This window comes from Diadema setosum, unplaced genomic scaffold (genome assembly GCF_964275005.1).
Source record: "Diadema setosum unplaced genomic scaffold, eeDiaSeto1 scaffold_24, whole genome shotgun sequence".
In the NCBI taxonomy this organism is placed as follows: domain Eukaryota; kingdom Metazoa; phylum Echinodermata; class Echinoidea; order Diadematoida; family Diadematidae; genus Diadema; species Diadema setosum.
Window position 1 is genome coordinate 889638 of NW_027307651.1, and position 21356 is coordinate 910993.

The 21356-nt window shown below is 39.1% G+C and overlaps 1 protein-coding gene across 1 annotated transcript; it reads left to right on the forward strand.

The window, feature by feature from the left end:
* The first annotated feature begins 4252 nt into the window (after window positions 1-4252).
* On the forward strand, window positions 4253-20630 carry LOC140245725 (protein rolling stone-like). Its single transcript, XM_072325259.1, has 3 exons — window positions 4253-4345; window positions 19395-19623; window positions 20122-20630. Exons 1-3 carry the CDS (start codon window positions 4253-4255, stop codon window positions 20628-20630), a joined length of 831 nt encoding a protein of 276 aa, XP_072181360.1.
* The last annotated feature ends 726 nt before the right edge of the window (window positions 20631-21356 follow it).

A 21356-nucleotide genomic window follows, 5' to 3' on the forward strand; every position in this document is an offset into this window, starting at 1 on the left:
TTTAAAAGATGCTTTCCTGCTTTGATCTCATCGTGCATCACCGACAGCCAGCCTGGATTAAAAGCAAGACGGCGCTTTGAGATATCTCAAAACTACATGCACAGAAGACGATAACTTTCTTACATCAAGAAAGATGCATGTGCAGTTGTAGTATACATTGGGAAATCGCTCAGTTAATTTCATTTGCGAAATGCACGCACTTTATAAGAAAAGGCTAGTATTTCGGCAGGCTGGTTGTAATTTGTAATCTAATTTTTCCCATTTTTCGCACATTGTTTCAGAGTAAAGATGGACAGTAATGGTAGACGACATGTACAGTATGTCTTTCCATAAAGCAACGTTACATGCGCGTCCACAAGCATCCACTTCAGTAATTACTAATTTTGTGACACGAAATTTGTCATGATTTGAGCTGGGTTTGCGGCTCCCCGTCATTGTCAATTTTCCAAAGGCAGTTAAATCTGGAAAGGCACCTCGGCGAAATAAACCCGAAATGAGGGAAACGGTTCTTTTGTCTAGTTGTCAGTGACGATGAACGATTACACAATCGTCATTGTCCAAACACCTGAATGTACTCATCAAGATGCACATAATCAGGTGGCGCCGATGCAGGGCGGATCAAAGAAAGGCCCTCCGTTCATAGTCCATGTGTGTAGTAGGTCCATGATATCAAGCACTTTTTCTCTTGATCAGTCAACCGGTCAATAAGAGTAATGCTCTCCATGAATCTCTATTACGATTTTGCTCGTACCGTGTACATAATACAGGAACCTTTATAGAAGCAGGTTCCCCTGCGAACGCGGGTTATGGTATAGGAAACTATTAACAGAATCGCTGTTTATGATGACATCGGAAGGTTGTTGACTTTCAGGGGACTCACTACCCACCGAGCAGACAACCATGAATAGTGAAGATGAGAGCAGAAAGTGGTACTCAGTGCAATGGGCGGACTTCAAACTTTGTTGCAGACGACTGCAAGACGTGTCCACACCACACGTAAGTATTGGAGGTACATGGTAACTGTAGAACGTCATTACGAGAAGTTTGTCAGATAAATCTCACATTGAACATTGCGTTCATTCTCAAGATAGTGTTGAAGAAAGGATACATTGAGCTAACCATTCACGAATAATAATAACAATCGCAAATGGAAAACTATTTTGTTCCAGATTTTATTTATGATATATAAGTGCGTGGTAGTGTGCAAAGATTCACAGTCACAACATATGCCACATTGATTGTTTTGCACTCTTTCATTCATAAGCTCCAAATGTGCAAAGCACACGGGTGCCCCGCACAGTTGAAGGCATTTGCATCAATGTGTCTGGAAGCTTTTTATTCGCATTTATTTGTGGTCATGTTTGAAGTCCTTCCATTTGTGATTATTCATGCGTGTGTATACGGAACTTGCCATAGCAATAAAAAATAAACATCATAGAAACGCATGATTTTTTTTTTTTCAGTAATGCGTTATTGTGCTGTGAATTGTACCTGGCTCCATCTTTCGAAATCTCTGGAGAGGAATTTTCCTTCTTAAAAGAGGAAAGGGTTGGAGGGGATTCTGTACAGAACAAGAATACCCACGTTATGATTCTATGTCAGTATTAAAGCAACTTTTTATGGTATTCCACAAAATTCACACACTGGAGCCGTACTTGGAAACAAATTATCTTACCCTTGCTACGATAAGAGATGAGGAAACGGGCCTGAATTTTGGCATTTTCCTTGACTTGAAATATGATTTACTTCAGGTTGGTTTTCTTCTAGAATGCTTTGTACGCTTCAATTTGGTTTTTAATAATTTTCTTGTCTCAAACGTTCCGATATCTTTTCAAATTAATTCACACACTCCATAATGTCAAGTCATAATTGCGGTCTTACAACTCATTCTATTCTGCGTATCTGCAGACACACAGTGATAATTCTTGCGCGTGGTTATATTCCAAAAATAAGAATTTAAATCAATAAATGATGATAGTGTAATTGTGTGCTCAGAAAGGTTCATAAAAAAAAAAAAACCACGTTTTCTTAGAATGAAGATTTAGAAGGGTATTTTCCTTACCAGAGTAGGAGCAACTTTTCCATTGTAAATGCATTTGTTTTAAACAAAATGGTTACGTGTATAACAATGTACTCCAGCTATGATGCTATTCTCGTAAAGCCCACTCACATCCAACTCCTCCCCACCTAACCCCTGTTGAGGACCTTTTATTTGTGTCCATGTATAGGCAAAATCTCCAGTTTCGGTTGTAATACTTGACTGTATCGTAGACTTTCCAACTGAAAGCAATATGTTTTTTAAAGGTTAAATCCAGCCCAAATATAAGTTAGTCTGATAATAAAGAGTAAAATATTACGACTTCAACGGTATAATTTTGATCGAAATTGAATGAAAAAGTTATGACATTTTGAAGTTTCGCCATTTTGGGTGGAAACAGTTTTTGAACAGTCAATATGAATATGCAAATGGCAAAGTGAGCATGCCATTCCCTCACAACTTGCCATATAGTTTGTACAAAAAACTTCAAATGACATTTCCAGCTTTTCATGCAAACGCAATTATGCCCGAGGCTCATACCCCCGTATATCAAACTGATCACTATTCTGAAGTTATTCAACCAGGAATAAGATCGTGTTTCAAATTTCAATAAAAGAAACATTGAATTTTCGTCATTTTTTTGTGTACACCATCAATGGAAAATTGTAATGGTATGACATGGTTAGCTCACTCATTTGCATATCTATATCCACTGTACAAGAAATGTTTTGCACAAATTAGCAAAACTTCAAAATGTCATTACTTCCTTATTTTTCATCCGAATTCATTCAAATATTTGCCGTTAAACTCGTAAGACTATCTAATATTTGGACCGGATTTCGTCTTTAAATGGGAATATGTCTGAGTTATAAAATGTGCACTGTGGGCAGAGGTGGAGTTTTGCACGGCAGTCCGTTAGGTCCACTGTTATTCATACTGTATGTACATGACTTCAGTAAATCTTCTGATATTGTGTCTTTCATTCATTTTACTGATGAATCCAGTTCTTTTTCTCACGTCTTAATGCTCATATACTTGTGGAAACAATAAACGAGGAATAAGTTAAGATATTACAATGGATAAGAGCTTATTAGTTACCCCTTAATTTTCAGAAATCAAATATAACGTTAAATAATATTATCTTCTTTCCCAACAAATACTGTTTTTGTTGAGATTTTGGTAGAAAATGCTCCCCTTATCTAGTGTTGAGGGATTATTGGTGATAACAAACTGTCTTGGAAATGTCATGTTGATAACATCTCCAGAATTATATCTGGGAGTGCTGATGTTATTAACAGAGTAAAGTTTCTCCTCCCAATTACTCCGCTGCTTATCTTATCCTCCTCTCTGATATTGCCTCATTTTCATTACTGTTTATTGGCTTAGGACAACGCCAATCAAAATATGTTTTATAGAAAATATATATGTTTTTATAAAAAAAAGCACTCAGTGTTATTTTCAACTCTTATATAAGATCTCACACAGATGCATCATTTTTTGAAAATAAATTGCTTAAACTAAAAGATTTTTATTATTTCCAATTTGGTCAGTTCATGTTTAAATTAAAAGACGGGACCTTACCTGCTTCATTTACCAATCATGTTTCATGAAAATTTATTCTTTCATAAATACCCCACCAGACGATCTGCAGAATATCATCTACCTTTGCTCAGGTCCATGTTAGCACAAAAGACATTCATTTCTTATGACGGGCCAAGATTGTGAAATGCATTAAGTGACAATATTAAAAATGCCCCATCATTAGCTGCATCATGTAAATGGAAACGGAAGCAGATATTGTTCCTGTCATATAAGTTAAATGTATGGGTGAATCTCATGGATTGATATAATCAGTATTATTGTCATTGGGCCATATGTTAATGTTTCGGATTAAAGATAATGCCCCGTGCATTTGAATGCCTCTAACACCATGTCTTTTCTCTCTCCCTTTCTTCTTTCTTTTCTGCTTCATTGACACCCGTCCCGATTTTCGTTGTACTGTTGCATTTGTTATGTTCTTATTCGTACTTCGGTGTGTCTTAATTAGGCTGCGTTTATCAACTTTCCCCAAACGACTTTCGAAAGCCCTTTCGATAGCCCTTTCCATAGCCCTTTCGAAAGCCCTTTCCATAGCCCTTTCGAAAGCCCTTTCCATAGCCCTGTAGGTATTTATGGTGTGGGCCTATAATGAAATACCTAACAATTACTCACCGAATGGCTAACAGGACAACAGAGCTGAGGGCACCACCAGCAGGAGTGGTAGACGACCGTATCAGTAGTGTAGAATGCACCAGGGCACCAGTAGAGGTGAACAGTGTCCTTGTAATGGGTATTGCACTTCCCGAACTGATATGAAATAATATGGACTAACTCCGAATGCACTTAGGGTGTCCGAAGACGACAGTGTCCCATAGAAATATGTACAAAATATCCAGCGGCAGCGTGGAGTATCCTCCGAGTGCCGCGGCTAGAACAAGCGAGGGTAGAGTCGATCCACAGCTGGAGCGCTGGATAGAAGAGCTGCACGGTCCCTAGCTGGTTGTGGTAGAGTCTGCACACCACAGACCACGCGCTAGCAGGACAGAAGCAGCGATGTGATTTAGGCCTGCGGATTGAGGCTGAATTTGGGGGACCTATGGGGGTCAACTGGCAACTATCGTATAACAAACAAATTGTGTATTTTTTTGAAAGTATATTTCTTAACAAACTTACCAGTAAAATTTACCCGAAATTTCTGCGTCGGAACATGCTCAAATGACGTCATCAATATGGCCACCCCAAAACCAAAATAAATCAATGAGAATTTTAGGATATCTCAAGTGTTCATTATACAACTGACATTATAATCATTAGATAAGTTGCCAGTGTATGTATTTATTTCCTGCCTTTCTTCAAACAAAATTGGGCCCATTTGTGACCTCTTTTCAAAAAATCTGAGCCCAAATTAGGTCATTTCTATGGCAACTTTATGCTGAAATTTTTTTTTTCTCAAACAAAAAACGCAACACCCTCTCAACGATAAACACCATTCTAAATTTACATAAGTATGTAAATTTAATAGACTAGAGTTGAGACCTAACCTGTGAGAGACCATAGCTACCATGGTTACACTCAAATTTGCCTGTAGCCATTATAACACAGCTGTCCAGATATCACAATTTTCATTATAAGTGGTGTATTATGTATATTCCATCTCAGTATCAAGCTGGATTTTTTGTTGTTTTTCGTTTTGAATTTGGCACAATCATAGGACAATCTGAAATTTTTTCAAGCCAATTAGGCATAGAACATAAGATTAATTTCTCATATTAGACGAGACCCTCCTCCACCTCAGCCCCCTTGTTAGTTCATGGCTGTTCCTTTCTTACAGTCCTGTAGGGTGTTTCACCAAACTTCTCATTGGTTTCATTTTCACTTCACTGGTTTCAGTCTCGCTATCTCACTTTTTTTATTATGTTTCAGTCACGAGGACTTGCTAAGTGAAACTGGAAACACTAATTGACACTGATCTCACTGAAATTAATGTCGGTGAAATGGGTCTTGCATGGATTTCTGTACGATATCAAAGCAAGCTCATTATACTCGATGGACTACTACAACAGATACTGTACTTCTGAAAGAAATGAAGCACTATTAACAGAAACTGGATACCGTTGTACACATTTTGTCATAGATCACATTAGTCCAGTCAAAATAGGGTTTCACCCACTATACTAATTGCAGTAGGAAATTCCACTGCAGTGCTACTTGTTATGGGCTCCCAAACACCTTACTCAAAGTCCCAAGAAATCCAGTGGGGCATAGTGGCTAAATTTCCATAATATGCAAATTAGCACCCATTATGATAAAAATACAGTGTTTCCATGAAAACTATACTTCTAGGTTCTAGATTGGAACACCGAAAGTGTTGAAACCTATGTTTATAATGTCAGTTAGTGCGATGCAAACATTCGCCATGACATGTACATAGTCTGGGCCTCATTTGCATAATATGCAAATTAGCTCCCATAGGCCTAATGATAAAAATACAGTGTTTCCATGAAAACAATGCTTCTGGGATTAAGACTGGAACACCGAAAGTGTTGAAATCTATGTTTACGATGTCAGTTAGTGCGATGCAACTATTTCCATGTACATATAGTCTGGGCCTCATTTGCATAGTATGCAAATTAGCTCCCATAATGATAAAAATACAGTGTTTCCATGAAAACAATGCTTCTAGGTTTCAGATTGGAACACCGAAAATGTTGAAACCTATGTTTGCAATGTGAGTTAGTGCGATGTAAATATTTCCACGTATATACTCTCGGCCTCTTGCATAATATGCAAAGGGTTCCGAGCCAACGGAATACTCTAATGCATCAAAGTGCCCGATATGAGCATATCAAGAGTGTTCAAATATGATATTTCAGTTTCTCTTCACCAAACACAAACTTTACAGCCTTAGTAAACCAGCATGAATAATATCATAAAAATCAGAGTTTGTTATCCAACAGATAATGATAGCTTAAAAGTACGAAATTAAACAAGTGTCAACATCTATAATTTGTCTAAATTTGTAATGAATTAACTCTATTTGGAGGGTGGTTTGCTCGAATCTTGATGATTCATCTCTTGCATCCTTGAGGGTTTTGAGATATTGAAGATGGCACAGTCAAAGGAAACCCTGTAGGTAGCGCCCAAAGTCACCCCAGTCGATCATATATCCCCACGACCATTTACACAACATGCATCAACCAACGCGATTTCCGTTGTTTTAAGCGTACGAGATTTTATTTTCAAGTCGTTTGGCTGTCTAGCAAAGACTTTTTTTATTTCCATGAAATAGAATTGGCATTAACAGAGACATTTTCCTACAATGTGTATAATTATCTTTAAAAAGTGGTGCACAGTCAAAGCGACTCGTAGGAAGGTACCCGAATTCATCCCTATACCCTCACGGCTCGGTACAAAACATAATTATACACACGTGAATACAGCTGTTTGAAGCGAAAAAACTCTGTGCATAACGTCCCTTTAGTTTCATTTCCATTAAAATTCAGTGGAAGATATAGAAGAATTTTTGTTCTACAATATCTGTAGGGTGAAAATGGTTCACATACGAAGGCAACTACGTGGAGAGCGCCCAAAATTATCCCACCCAAAGGCAGTCTAAGACATGCAATAATCATGTACCAACGCAAATACATAATGATGTTCTATGGGTACATGCCTTTAAACAGTCCCTTTGGTCCTCTAGCAAAGAAACTTTTATTAAATGAAATTCAACGGAGTCAACAGACGATATATTGCTCTGCAATTTTGACTTACACTGACATAGTTAAAATGGTTATCATTCGAAGGGAGCGTGCTATATGGGAAGTACCCACATTAATTGCCTCTATACATGACCCTTTGTAACGCAAATATCAACGCAATTACAGTCGTTCCAAAAGTGCATGTCTAAAAAAAAAAAAAAAAAAAAAAAACGTTCCTTGAGTTTTATGACTATCACTTGAGTTTTACGTTTATGTATAATTATCGTATGGTGCTATAATCATTGTAAATTCTTTTCATTCGACATAGTTTTACGCACCTCATTTTCTTTAACAAAGAAAGTGATGTCTCGATCTGTTCTTGTTGAAAATGAAATAAAAATTAAATTGAATTGTATTGAACTGGATTCCTGCCATATCAAGACACTTTTTTTTCTATAAAAGTTGCCGGGGTAGAGATGAAATAACAACATTGATCTACAATATCTATGCAGTCCAAAGGGTTCACTTGCAAAGACCACCTTAGGAGAGGTGCTCAAAGTAACTCCATGCATCCTAAAGGCGATGAAAAACATGCAGTATACAACAGAGAAAAATGTTCCATGGTTACATACCTCTGAAAAGCTCTTTTGCCTGTGTAGCACATGCGCTTTTATGTTCGTGAAATGCTATTAAGGTGATATAGGACACGTTGCTCTACAATATATATTTTGTCAAGCCCTTGGGAAGTGCCCAGATTACCCCTACCCTGACCGTAGTGGTCCTGAAACAGATTAACAAAACATGCATTTATGCCAAAGCAAACTCACTTGTACATGCATGTAAAGTCGTTTTGCCGAGTGGCAAGTAAAGACACTTTACTTTTCATGATTTTTGAATGGTAGAGACACTGCTTTGCAATCATCATATAGTCACAGGGGTGCACATTCAACGGCAACCGAGTGGGATGTGTTCAAAATCATCTAACCCCACGGCAATATAGAAACATGCACTAGCATATAACACAAATATGTTTCAATTTCCCATGCCTTCACATTTTCCCGATCGTTACGGTTGTACAGCAATTGCCCTTTTGTTTGTAAGAAATGCAGTATGATTACAAAAAGAAAAATGCTCTACATTAACTACATTGTCAAAAGGGTGAACATTCAAAAGCAATCTCTTGGGAAATCTCCAGAATTACACCGCCGCTCAAGACCCGTAATTACATCACATGGATACTATGAACGCAAATACCGACGTTCTTTCGTGCATGGTTTTAGAAGTAGTTGCAGCAATACAGCTACACACTTTTATATCAATGAATGTCGTGGAAATGATAGGAAAAGCATTGCTTCAAAAAATATCTATTTAGTGGGAGGATGCACATTAAATGCCAATCCTGTGGGATGTGCCCCCAAAGTGCACCACCCTCATGACAATAATATTGAAAACATTGAATATCATGAACGCGAATACACTATATGTTCCAAACATACATGTTTTCAAACATCGATCGTGCCGTAAATCAAGGGCACTTTTGTTTTCAAAAATACGTTGTAGTTAATAGAGGAGACATTGCTCTACAATATCCATATCGTCAAGAGGGTGAACGTTAAAAGACAACCCCATGGGAATTGTCCAAAGTACACCTACGCTCAAGCCCCCTTAAGACAAAATATAGATATTAGCAACACAAACATCGTTGTTCTATAGCGTGGATGGTTTTAAAAGCAGTTCCGGCAATATAGCAAATACACTTTTTAACAATGAAAAGTCATGGAAATGATAGAAGAGGTTTAACTTTACAAGATCTATGCAGTGAAGAGGGTGCACATTAAATGGCAGCCCTGTAGTATGTGCCAAACAATATCCCACCCTCACGGCAATATATAAGACATATGAAATCATATAATGCAAATATATCATATGTTCCAAACGTGTATGTCTTCAAAATGCCATCGTGTCGTACAGCAAAGGCACTTTTGTGTCCAAGAAATACAACTTATTAATAGAGGAGACATTGCTCTACAATAAATACATTATCAAAAGGGTGAACATTTAAAATTAATCCATTGGGAAGTGTCTAAATTCACACCTAAGCTTACGCCCTCTTGTTACAGAGCACATATATTAGCAACGCAAATACCGTTGTTCTAGCGTGAATGGTTGTAAAAGTAGTCCCGGCAATACGGCAAATACAATTTTCATCGACGGAAAGCAATGGAAATGATAGAAGAGACTTAACTTTACAAGATCTATACAGTGAAGAGGGTGCGCATTAAACGGCAACCCTGTGGGATGTGCCAAAAATACTCCACCCTCACCGCAATATAGAAAACATTGTAATATCATATAACGCAAATACAATATGTTCCAAACGTACATGTTTTCGAAATTCCATCGTGCCGTATAGCAAAGGCACTTTTGTATCCAAAAATGCAACCAATTACTAGAGGAAGCATTGCTCTACAATAACTACATTGTCAAAAAGGTGAACATTCAAAGGTAAGCTTTTGGGAGGTGTCTAAATTTACACCTACGCTAACGGCCTTTATTACAAAATATGGATGTTAGCAACGCAAATACAGTTGTTCTAACGTGAATGGTTTTAAAAGTAGGTCCGGCAATGCAGCAAATATACTCTTACATCAATGAAAAGTCATCGAAATGATAGAAGAAGATTTACCTTACAAGATCTACATGATAAAGAGGGTGCTTATTGAAGGGCGACCCGGTGCCGTGTGTCCCCAAAATGCCCTTTATCCTCTTGGCAATATAGAAAACATATATTATCCTATGACGCGAATATATAATATGTTTCAAACGTACATGCTGTCGTGCCTTATAGCAAGGGCACGATTGTTTCCAAGAAATGCAATGCAATTAATACAGATTGTCACATAGTTCTTTACCTCAAATGTGACATCCATCATGTCCATATTAATATATTTTGATAAACAGAATACACAAGCAAAATGACACTTGACAGATATGTTGAAATTGCACTTTCATTCCATTGCGTAAACCTGCTTCCGAAGCTCTTTCTCGTTGCCATGGAAACAATTTTGGTGATCATGGTTAGCCTTACAATGAGTTGAGTCATCTAGTGACTAGATACGTTTACTGGGCACCTACTTATTTGAAAGTTATTAAGCTTAATTTATAACTATTTGCGTAGAAAGAATTACATTTTATCATTTAGGGTTTTTTTTTTCATGAAAGCGTTACCATGGCAATGACTATATTTCCCCGTATCAACACATGAGTAAGACGGAAATTGGTTCGGCACTTCGCTGAAACCAACAAGACACATCATAAAACATATATTTAGGAATTCTTATTATATTTCAACAAATTAGATGAAAATTATGAAAATTATTATGATTTTTTTGTTTATTTCTACTACGTCAGTGTAAGGTTGCTATAGAAACGCTATTGGTATGCGTACAACTCACCAGCTCAACTGAAAATGAGCATAATTGATGGCTGATGACCTGAGGTACATGAGAAATAGCATTACTGTAGCTAGAATTACTTCCTTTCCGAAATATTCCATTTTTATTATTATAGATGTCGAAGTGACAATTACTCTGGCAAAATTGCAGTTCTTAAGAGGCCATTTTGATGACGTCATTTGAGCATGTTCCCATTAGATTTTTTTGGGTAAATTTCACGTGGGATATTGTCAGGATGTATACTTTTTAAAAAAGTTAAAATTTGCTTGTTATACGATAGTTGCCAGTTGAGTCTTTTTTAAGCCACTTTTTGGCCATCGTCTGCAGGCCTGATTAGCCCGACCAGACGCTTTTAATACGCTACGCGAATACAGCGTCTGACCAGCGAGCGGGCACCTTCAAAGTGGGGAACCACAACACAACTACAAAACTTACGAAAATTTATACGTTCTTAATATAAACAGTGTACACGTTACCAAACGTTACTCACCTCAAGTGCATGCTTGTATTAGAGAAGGTTCGTAAGTCCATTGAGAGCCCTCGTGATAAGTCCGTGGAATCAAAAAATGATACTTTCTGGCGGATTCCCAGGTACCGCCGGGGTTCATCGTTGCAGAATTCAAAATGGCGCCTTGATCTCTGCGGAAATCTTTTGCGTGCGTGCGATGCGCTGCTTGAGTGTTGGTGCGCGGTAGCAGCACGGTCGACAGCAGCGCGACCTTTTGAAAGGGCATTCAGATCATGTGACCTCCCGGATATTGAAAATGGCCTGGCGTGAAAGACGATGTACCGTTCGTGAACCGTTCACACATGCTGCATATAACCATCATTTTAGGTAAGTTATTAAATCTAAATTTCAATATTCATAGCATAGATATGAAGTCTCATTATCATTCTGTTCGTCAGATGAGTTTGAAGTGACAAAAAAAATGATCTAACGTATCAAAATTCAATCCGATCGCATGCGATCGTTGGATCGTTCAGATCGCGTTGAATGCAGCGATGTAACGAGGCGCCGGTCGCGTTGAATGTAGCGATGTAAAGATCCCCAGGTTGGAGTGTAGCCTGAAGAAAGGGCGAATCGCGGTATAAAATGGAGCGAATGTCGCGAAGTACGAAATCCGGGAAAGTGTATCCGTATCGAGTATAATCCGTATGAAGTGACAGTCCACGGCGCGAGGTATCGTCAGCGCGAGAAGACGTGGGAAGTACATACGGACGTAGTATGCGGACGTGAGTGACTCCAACGATTAGGACGCGCTCTCGGGATGAAAGCTAATCGTGAAGTGAGGAAGCGTGGAAAATGAAACAGCGTGGTCGGAGAAAACGTGTCACGGACAGGAGCTTTGAGAATGGTAATTGGCTGATGAAGATGCATAGCTCGTCACTAATTGGTAGCTTGTTTCCGTGACAGCAAAACAAGGGGTGTGTTTATGAAAATCCCACTACCGTTGGAATGTGAAATACGCGTACCTCGGCACGATGACAAAAGCGAAGAATGTAGTGCGCACCTGTCATGTGTCGGCGCACAAAGAAAGCTCGCGTGGATGTTGACAAAATACAGTGGCCGCCAGACAGCGTAATTTACAACAGCCAGAATGCCAGACAATATGATACATAGGGTGCGTTTATCAACTCCTTTTCTCGGTAGAAACAGGTTATCCAAACAGCTTTCAAGGATTTTTTACGAGTTGATAAACGCAAAGCTGTTTTGAAAGGCCTTTAGGAAAGCCTTTACGAAAGGGTGCGTTTATCAACTCTCCTTTCTCGGCACCAGGGCTATCGAAAGGGCTATCGAAAGCCGTTTAAACAGGGGAAAGTTGATAAACGCAGCCATAGATATAGAAAACCGCTACAGCCCTTTCGAAAGCCCTGTCCACTCCCTGTACTATTAATGTGCCGCTTGTTTTCGTCGGCTGCGTTTATCAACTTTCGATAGCCCTTTCCATAGCCCTTTCCATAGCCCTTTCGAGAGCCCTTTCCAAAGCCCTGACTGCCTGTAATATTAATGTGCCGCTTGTTTTCTAAGAAGGGACGGCGAAAAGCAATTACCATCATAAAGACATATCTTCCTTTGAGAGTGAGGAGTCATGATACAATGCCACATGAATCAATTGTCTTCCTATCTGCGAGGCAGCTCCAGTTTAGCACATAATTACTTCAAATATTTCTGAGTAGCGGCATGAGACATGGGATCAAAGGGAATGAGACTGTTGTTACTTTATTTCTCAAACCTTGTTGGTGAGAGAAACACCTCCTTGTTCCAAGCATATGCGTGCATTACACACAGCTGTATGTACACACCTGTGTACACGTACTCGTGTGCATTTTACGTGGCGCGCGTCTTTTTAGAAACTGGAAACGCATGGTTGCGCAACCGCAGTATAGGGCGACCTAAAGGGCTAGTGATAGTTTACATGTCAGTGCTGCATGAATGGCTTTTGTTAATGTGGCTGAAAAGAATGCACATTCACCTGTAAATACCAATCTGCACCTGGTTCATTTACAACACAGATGTCAAGAAGACCTATCTAGGTTTTGAATACCTCAGTTGCAAATCCATTTCAAGAGAAGGTCTGCAATGACCTTTATCTGCACATGCTCAGATTGTAACTGTGAACTGGCTTATTGGGTTTGGTGACCACGAATATCTTCCTTTCTTTTCGTAAGTGCATTGCATATTGCAACTGGGGGCCCACAATCTAGAAGCTTCGCTTTTTAATAGGTCCCCCATCTCCATCCTCTGATTGATTTATAATGCTTATTTGTATGAGCCCCCCCCCCCCCGCTTTTATCGACTACTTATGTTGAAATTCTTTACTTTCACGTACACTATGCATATATGTTTCTGATTATGTTGGAGAAAAATAAAATGAACTGAAGTGAACTGAATTGAAGTGAAGTGAACTGAACTGAACTATCAATCGTGTATACACAACAGACACACAGCCAAAGATTCTCGGCTGGGGTTGATCGTTACCGTTACGTTTCTGCGGACACAATCGTTGACCGGTGTCACAGGCGATCCGTTCCAGGTTCCGGGGGAACCGATATACTGGCCGAATTAAGTCGATTGATTCCGCCGGAACGAATATACCGCACAATAGGCAGTACGCAGAAACGTTCCGCAACCGCCGATCCTATCCGGGTTCATTAAAAACAAAATAATATCTATATTTATTGTGGATACCAAACCAAAAGAAAAAAAATCTAAGCAAGCTATTTCCTCATTTCTTAAATGATATTAATGACAAACATATTTTTACGTTCTGATAATTTCCCTTAAAGTGAATCATATTATAGCCTCGTACAAGTGGTGGGCAGAAATAGATAATTACTGTAGGGGCGGATCCAGGAATTCTCTAAAGGGGGGGGGGCGTGACTAATATTTCTGGTGGCGCTTCCGGTTTCATTTCATTTTTTTTTTCTTTTTAATTTCTTTTGTTTTTCACGGATAATAAAGGGGGGGGGGGGGCGTGCGCCGGTAGCGCCCCCCTCTGGATCCGCCACTGTACTGTGCAATGTATTAGCTAAATAGCACGCACACATACGTGCGAGTCGATCATCTGGAGCCGTTGCACAGACAGTATGGTGCGATTAGCCTTTGTTTACATAAAACTTCAAAGAATACTAGTAGTCCAACGATGAGCATGATAATACTGTAGTTATACATTTATAAGAGACTGCTTGAAGTGGGAAGGAAGAGAGAGGGGGGTTTTGCTGGGAGGGCACAGCGTGGATAAACATGCTTTTTCAATGAGCTTTGTTCTGATAAGAAAATGATTGTACAGCTGTATAACTTTAAAAAAAAGAATGTTGGTTAGTCTGCAAACAAAATTGAGCTATGCATGTGGATTTCATTTCATTTATTTATTTTTATCTATATAGATTCCATTTTGGGACACATTAAACCATATTTCTGTCTGTTTCCTGTCAATTCATGTTACAGGTAGTTTACTAGCTGTTTTTCATTTTCTTATCTCTTTTAATTTCTGTCTATCCCATTGCCACTATTGACTTCACACCTTTTACATTTGCATGTAATTATATGTCTTTTCCATTAAAACGCATATACATGTATGTATGAAACTTAATGAGTACTACATCTGGAACACCGGATTTCGGACACAGGTGGACTGTTTGGATATTCACGTTGGGGTATTATTAAAAGTCAAAAATTTACGTGAGTTTTAGATACCCCATATTTTGCATGCACTCTGCTTTCAGGACAAGTTCACCTTCATAGACATGGTAAGTGGGTTGAGTGAATGCAGCAATATTAGTAGAACACATCAGTGAGAGTTTGAGGGAAATCCGACAATCCGTTCAAAAGTTATGAATTTGTAAAGTTTCTGCTCAGTCATGGCTGGATGAGAGACTGCTATAGCTTGTGATCTCACATGAGTACAACGGTATAAAGAAAGTATAAAGAAAATTCACCTTATTTTCACTTTTCTCGCATAACAAAAGAACACTCGACTTCTCTCTTTCAGAAGGCAAGGGGAATAATATTATCCTTAACATATGTGACCGGCTGGACACGTCCAGTCAGTGTTGACCTACACTAGCTCAGACTCAATTAGACAAAATCAGTCACCTGGTTCTATTTAATAAGGACTGGGAAAAGAAGGAATACTCAAAGATTATACTCGAATTTAAAACAACGAAAAGCAACTTATAGCAAATTTAAAACAACTAATAACAAAAAAGCACACTAAAAGCAACAAGAGGCAATGCAACAACACCTCTTAAAAGCAACGCAACGAATCTAAAGCAAACGGTTAAAAGTGACTATAACAAAGCAACATTTAAAAATAGCAAGATGCAACACTAAAACCAACTACAAAAAGGCAACGCAACACTGTCCGACGCAGAGCGTAGCAAGTCCGTGTCCCTTTCCCACAGAAGCTCTGACATGTATACAGCATGTGCAGTGCGCTGGGGTCCATCCACTTGACAGAAGTCTTGGTGTCTTCTATAATTGACAATGCAAATGAATATACTTTCTTAAAGCAGAAATTTATAGAGAATCTAGAAATATGACAAGTTTGATATCTACGGAAAGCTAAGAAGCTAGTTAACAAAACTGGATATCTTTTAGACGATATAACTTTACCCCCAAACTTTGTTTGAGATTGAAAAAACACCCAATATCTATGACCACGTAGCTCCGTTCGCTACAAGAAACATCGGATTTGAGCGACGTCACCTAATGTGTATGAGCTGATTTGCCGTACGGCTATATGAGACCCGCTCTGGCAAAACCCGAAACTTCTCGGCAAATGTGATTTCGCGCTACAGCCCGAAAAAGGTCAAAAAATGACCTACCTCAGGGACCAAATTGACATTTTGGTATCACGTTGTAGGGGAAATTTTCTAGTTTCTGACTGATATCAACAACATTTCGAAATACAACCTACAAAATATGGAATTTTGAACAGAAAAGTGGGATGTCAATCTCAAATGTTGGCCAAAATCTTACGTCTAAAGACCAAATCGCCTTCGCTTACGGCAAAAATGACTGTTATTTTGGCGATCGTGTCTTAGATTATATTACGGTAGGTTTTGTGCTTTTCAAACGTCGTATTTCCGTAAATTTATGGGTGTAAAAATGCTTTCCAATCAATTACAGCTCTTTGACTTAGTTATCATCCGTCGTGAGTATGTAAGATTACCTCAGCTATACACAATTTCCCCACAATGATCGATTTGTTGTGTCAATAATAACAGCAAATTGTGACTGTACGAAGGAACAGCTGATCACGGCAATCGTGAATCTTGAGCTGACGATAGGTTTTGTGCTTTTAAAACTTTGTTTTTCCGTATATTTATGGGTGTAAAATATGATTCCAATGAACACAGACAAATAATTTCACGATGTGAATATATAGTTTTGGCCGACGATTTATTCTAGATTGACAACAAATTACACACCAATTTCCTGAAAAGTGCACACAGTTTGCCTATAGATACGTAAATCCCACTGGGTTGCATACACACGTGGTGACGTCACAGATTTGGCACTTTTCGTAGCCGCATCGAACTTTTTCCAGTGCTCAAATTTGGTAAAAATAAAGATTCTTATATTCAAGCAGAGACAACTTTATTGCATGATTTATGTCAGAAAGTATTCAAAATAACATTAAATGATGGAAAACAGACAATTTGTATGATATTATTTCCTATAAATTTCTTCTTTAAATCTCTCCCCATGTTGGGAATCTATAAATGAAATCGCGAACATGTGCTTTGTGTATGATAAACAAAGCGAATTATTAAGCCCAAGCATCGTTCAATCTACTAATAAACCAGTGCTAACTATACTAACCGATCAAATGATATAACATCATACAGCGGTTTGAAAGCTATACTCAAAAGGACTGATCAGTTGCCTTCGCTAGGATAGCACAGTAATATACATAATTATATAGGCCTACAAGAGATAGATACATATGTGTTCATTACCCTTCCACCTTACATTGCAACTCTGAGACAAAGAATCACTGATGAGTTTGAAGCTTTACGCCACCAAGCCCCAATGATTCGCAGGGCTGTGCGTTAGATGGAGAAAAGAGCTAATCTCTGTGTGGAAAGGAATGGTGGCCATGTTGAGGGACATGGGATGTAATGTTAAAAAGAGATATCCGAAAGAAGACACTAATTTCATTATTCCATTTGTTAAGTTAATTTCTGATAAGGTGCATTGATTCTTGCAGTGTCTAAACTTGGTCCCAAGTCCAATTTGACCCATTGTACAAAAAAATGATTACTCAGTCATCCATGACCGTGTATCCATAAATAAGATATCATTTTAAAGAGGACATATGTGGTTTTAAGATGTTGCTACTCACTTTGGTGTAAAGTTAACACAATCTTCACACATTTGGAATCAAATCTTGTTGCGTTTTTTTTTTTTATACGCAATGTATAAACAAAGAGGCCCTAATTAAAGGATGGACCCACCTTATTTGCCCACTACACATGTATCTTTTTAGTCCAAACCGATTTTGTACAATGTATTTTTAATTTCTCTTAGAATCGTATGCTCTCAATTTCAAATGTGCTTTCTAATTATCTTGCAAAACGTTAAATTTTCAATCGCCCATCTCAACCAAAACTATTACGGTATCCCTTTAGAATACTTTGCATGTTTGAAGTAATCTCTGTGTAAGACATTTATACCCCAATAGAGATAGACCGCCCCCCCCCCCAAAAAAAAAAAAAAAACAACAACAACAACACACACACAGATAAGGGAGAAAAAAAGGGAATCGTTTTGTAGTCCGGGTCTGAAATTGGCAACTAGGTTCGGTTGGCTGGTTAGAGAGATTTGGAGAAGCTCATTGGCTGTAGAGGGAGACTGGAAGAGTACATTTTACTGAAAGGAGTGTTTCCCCATTACCACTTTGTATACATTGTAAGGTAGAGACCCAGATCGAATCGGCGGTGGAGGATCGTATCGGCGGTGAGGCAAACATCCCGCCGATTGGATCCGGGGATCCGATATACTGGCCAAAGTCCGCCGATTAGTTCCGGCGGAACTTATCGACATTGTCGGAACGGATCGCCTGTGACACCGGCAATTTCATTTGGGGTCATCCCATGCGGGTCACCCCATGAGACCGACACCCACCAGTCACGAAACCGACATTGAATGTAGGTCCTTGAGTCATACAGCCCGCGAGTTATGCAGCCCACAAGTTATACATCCCACAATTTATTTTGATCATACAGCCTATGAGTTCGACATTATATATAGCAAAGTAAGTCCATGAGACGGATTGTAGACACTGCACAAAACATGCTCATGACACCCACAATTGGCAAAAAAAAAAGGCCACGAGACCGACACCAATAGGCATGACTCGTTGGTTATGGGTTCGTGACGTGCACCCATCCCATGAGCGAGACACTCACGAATAAAATCTCCCACGACAAAAGGTCAATGAGTCATACATCCCATGAGTCATACAGCCCATAAGCTCGACACTAGGCAAAGAAGGCCCACGAGTTTGACACTATAGGCAAAAGCCCCATGAAACCGACAATGGAACGTCGGACTCGTTAACCTTGTCTGTCTAGTATTGTCGAACTTATGGGTCCTATTTGCTCAGTAGAGAGTTCGTGGAATGCGTGACTCGTGGGTGGTGAAATCGTTTTCTGTTTGACTCGTGAACTGAATGACTTGTGGACATTGGACTCATGACGTGCACCTTTCTACTCTATAACAGGCCGTGGTTTCCGAATGTATCACAGTAAGCAGCGAATGAAGACCGTTTCAATCGGGCCAACCTTCTCTCCTTACGTCACTGGGTGTTTAACATTAAGTAAACTGTCTTTAAGATTTTACTGTGTGTGGTAAACCATTCTCCTCCCCCCCCCCCTCTCTCTCTCTCTCTCTCTCTCTCTCTATGTGAGAACGCTTTCAGACCAAAGTTGACGGTCAATCTTGAATTTTTCAAGTGCTCTCCTTACTTCACCTCCCAGATTTCAGTTTCATTCATAATGTATTATTCTGTAAAAACTCTTACTTGGGTAAAGTCGCGCTGGACTTCTCGGGTCAGGAAGGCGTGTTCGAATTGCAGTGATAAGCCGTTCCGTACACTATTTGAATCCTTACATCTTTGCTCATCATTTTTTTTCTACTTTCTTTCTTTCTTTCAGCCAAGAATTCCTTTCTGCTTGTACGTCCTCTATAGGTTTGTTCTCGCCGCGTATTTCATAGCTCTTTTGATAGCTTACGTCATACTCGCAGCGAAGACACTGGGCCCGAAGTTCCTCATCTACTACGAATCTTGGACGTATACTTCCGCCACCTGTTATGTATACCTTGCCCTTTTTAATGCTGTGGTGGACTTCAGGAAGAGCAGGAAAAAGAATGCAGCACTTGAAGGTACAGTATTCTTTGCATAAAAACAAAGCCTCAAATGATAAGTTATGATGTCCAAACATTATAGTGACATGTTTCATACCCTTTCTGTAATACCTTATCATTATACCCTTCTGACTACTTAGCATATTGACAGAACTGATTATGACGAATTCTGCCACTGACTGATTTCCCCCTTTTGGTGGCTCTCGGAAATACACTCACTAAGACCATAAAGTACATATTATTAATATTTTTGTTTTAACTTGCACTGCAATCATTGCTCTAGTTATTTTCTGTAAATCCTCACGTTCGATCATACTTTCCATTCGTAATTTGCTAGGATTGTCACCAAAGATTCCATGGGCGTTTTAATGTGATTTTCTGGTCACAATCGGTAAAAGATGATTTTAGCTGAAATGGTATAATGATTACATGTTTGTTTGCTTTACGTGTTACCATTAAATGTGTTAACCATGATTATTCTCTTTCTCTTTTAAATATCGTTCGTTTAACTTCCAGACAAATTTCGATACCAGATCCAGTGGTGTCTCTTTAACCTCACTGCCACTCCTTCCATCATCGTTACCACTTTCGACTGGGGGCCGCTGTATTTTGCCAATTCAGAAAAGGTATCGCTCTTACTTTACGTCAGCATCTACCTCCTTCCCAACGTCGTTTGCCTCATCGAAATCTTCCTCACATTGATCATTGTCCGCTTCGTACACGCGGTCTATCCAGCCTTGTTCATGATCATCTACCTGCTCTTCATCACCATCTACTGGGCAGCTGGAGGAACGGACCCGTTCGGAAATCACTTCACCTATTACTTACTCGACTTCGAAAACTACCCCAGCATTGCGGCCGCAACCGTGGTAGGCATAACGTTTGCAGTGCTGTTGGTTCAGGTCATTTTAAAAGGATTGTACGCCTTCCGTGTCCGATGTATGGACAGGAGGAGAACAGAAGCCGTTCGTGCTCGAAGGAAGGAGGAACCTGAAGCTGCCCAGCTCAAAGCACAGACTGAGTAATTTAAGTTTATAGGTTTCACACCGGCAGATGAACAGGGCTAGGTTTAGAAAGTTGCACACTTGTAATTACCAATTTCTCTGTGAAACTGTACACCCACTTTGAGTTTGGCTTCTCTGGGAAAACACATCTCATGGGAACGCAAGCTACCCATAGGATATATCATGTACTGTGCCAATGTTCACAAAAGATCCTTAAAAGTGGTTTAACGAGGTTTAGTGAAAAGTACTAAATTTAGTACTTCCGATATTCTTCCATTGAGAATTGTTGTTGTTGTTCTTGTTCTTGTTCTTGTTTTGATGAAGAATGAAAAATGATTTATGGAACTTGCCTGTAATATAGGTCTCATTCGTGTAAATAAAGTGAACCAGCTCGAGCCTCTTCACTTTTTCGTACAAAAGATACCATGATAAATCTGGGGGGGGGGGAATATAGAAAATTAGTCAACGATCGAAGTCTGTGGAAAATTAGTTAAGTTGGGTTTGATGATGGTGAATCTTTCAGCAAAATATATGTCATTTGGAAGCTGGACATACTATTGTGTATATCAAAGAGGATTACATTTACTTTGGCGTAGATTTAGAAAACTCTACACAGTTTTGAGTGGCATAAGCGTAGTCTTTGTAAGAGATTGGAACTTATGATATCGATTCAGTGAATGCAGCGATGTAATTGAACATATCAGCGAAGCTTGTAGAAATCCGGCAATCTGTTCAAAACTGACAAAA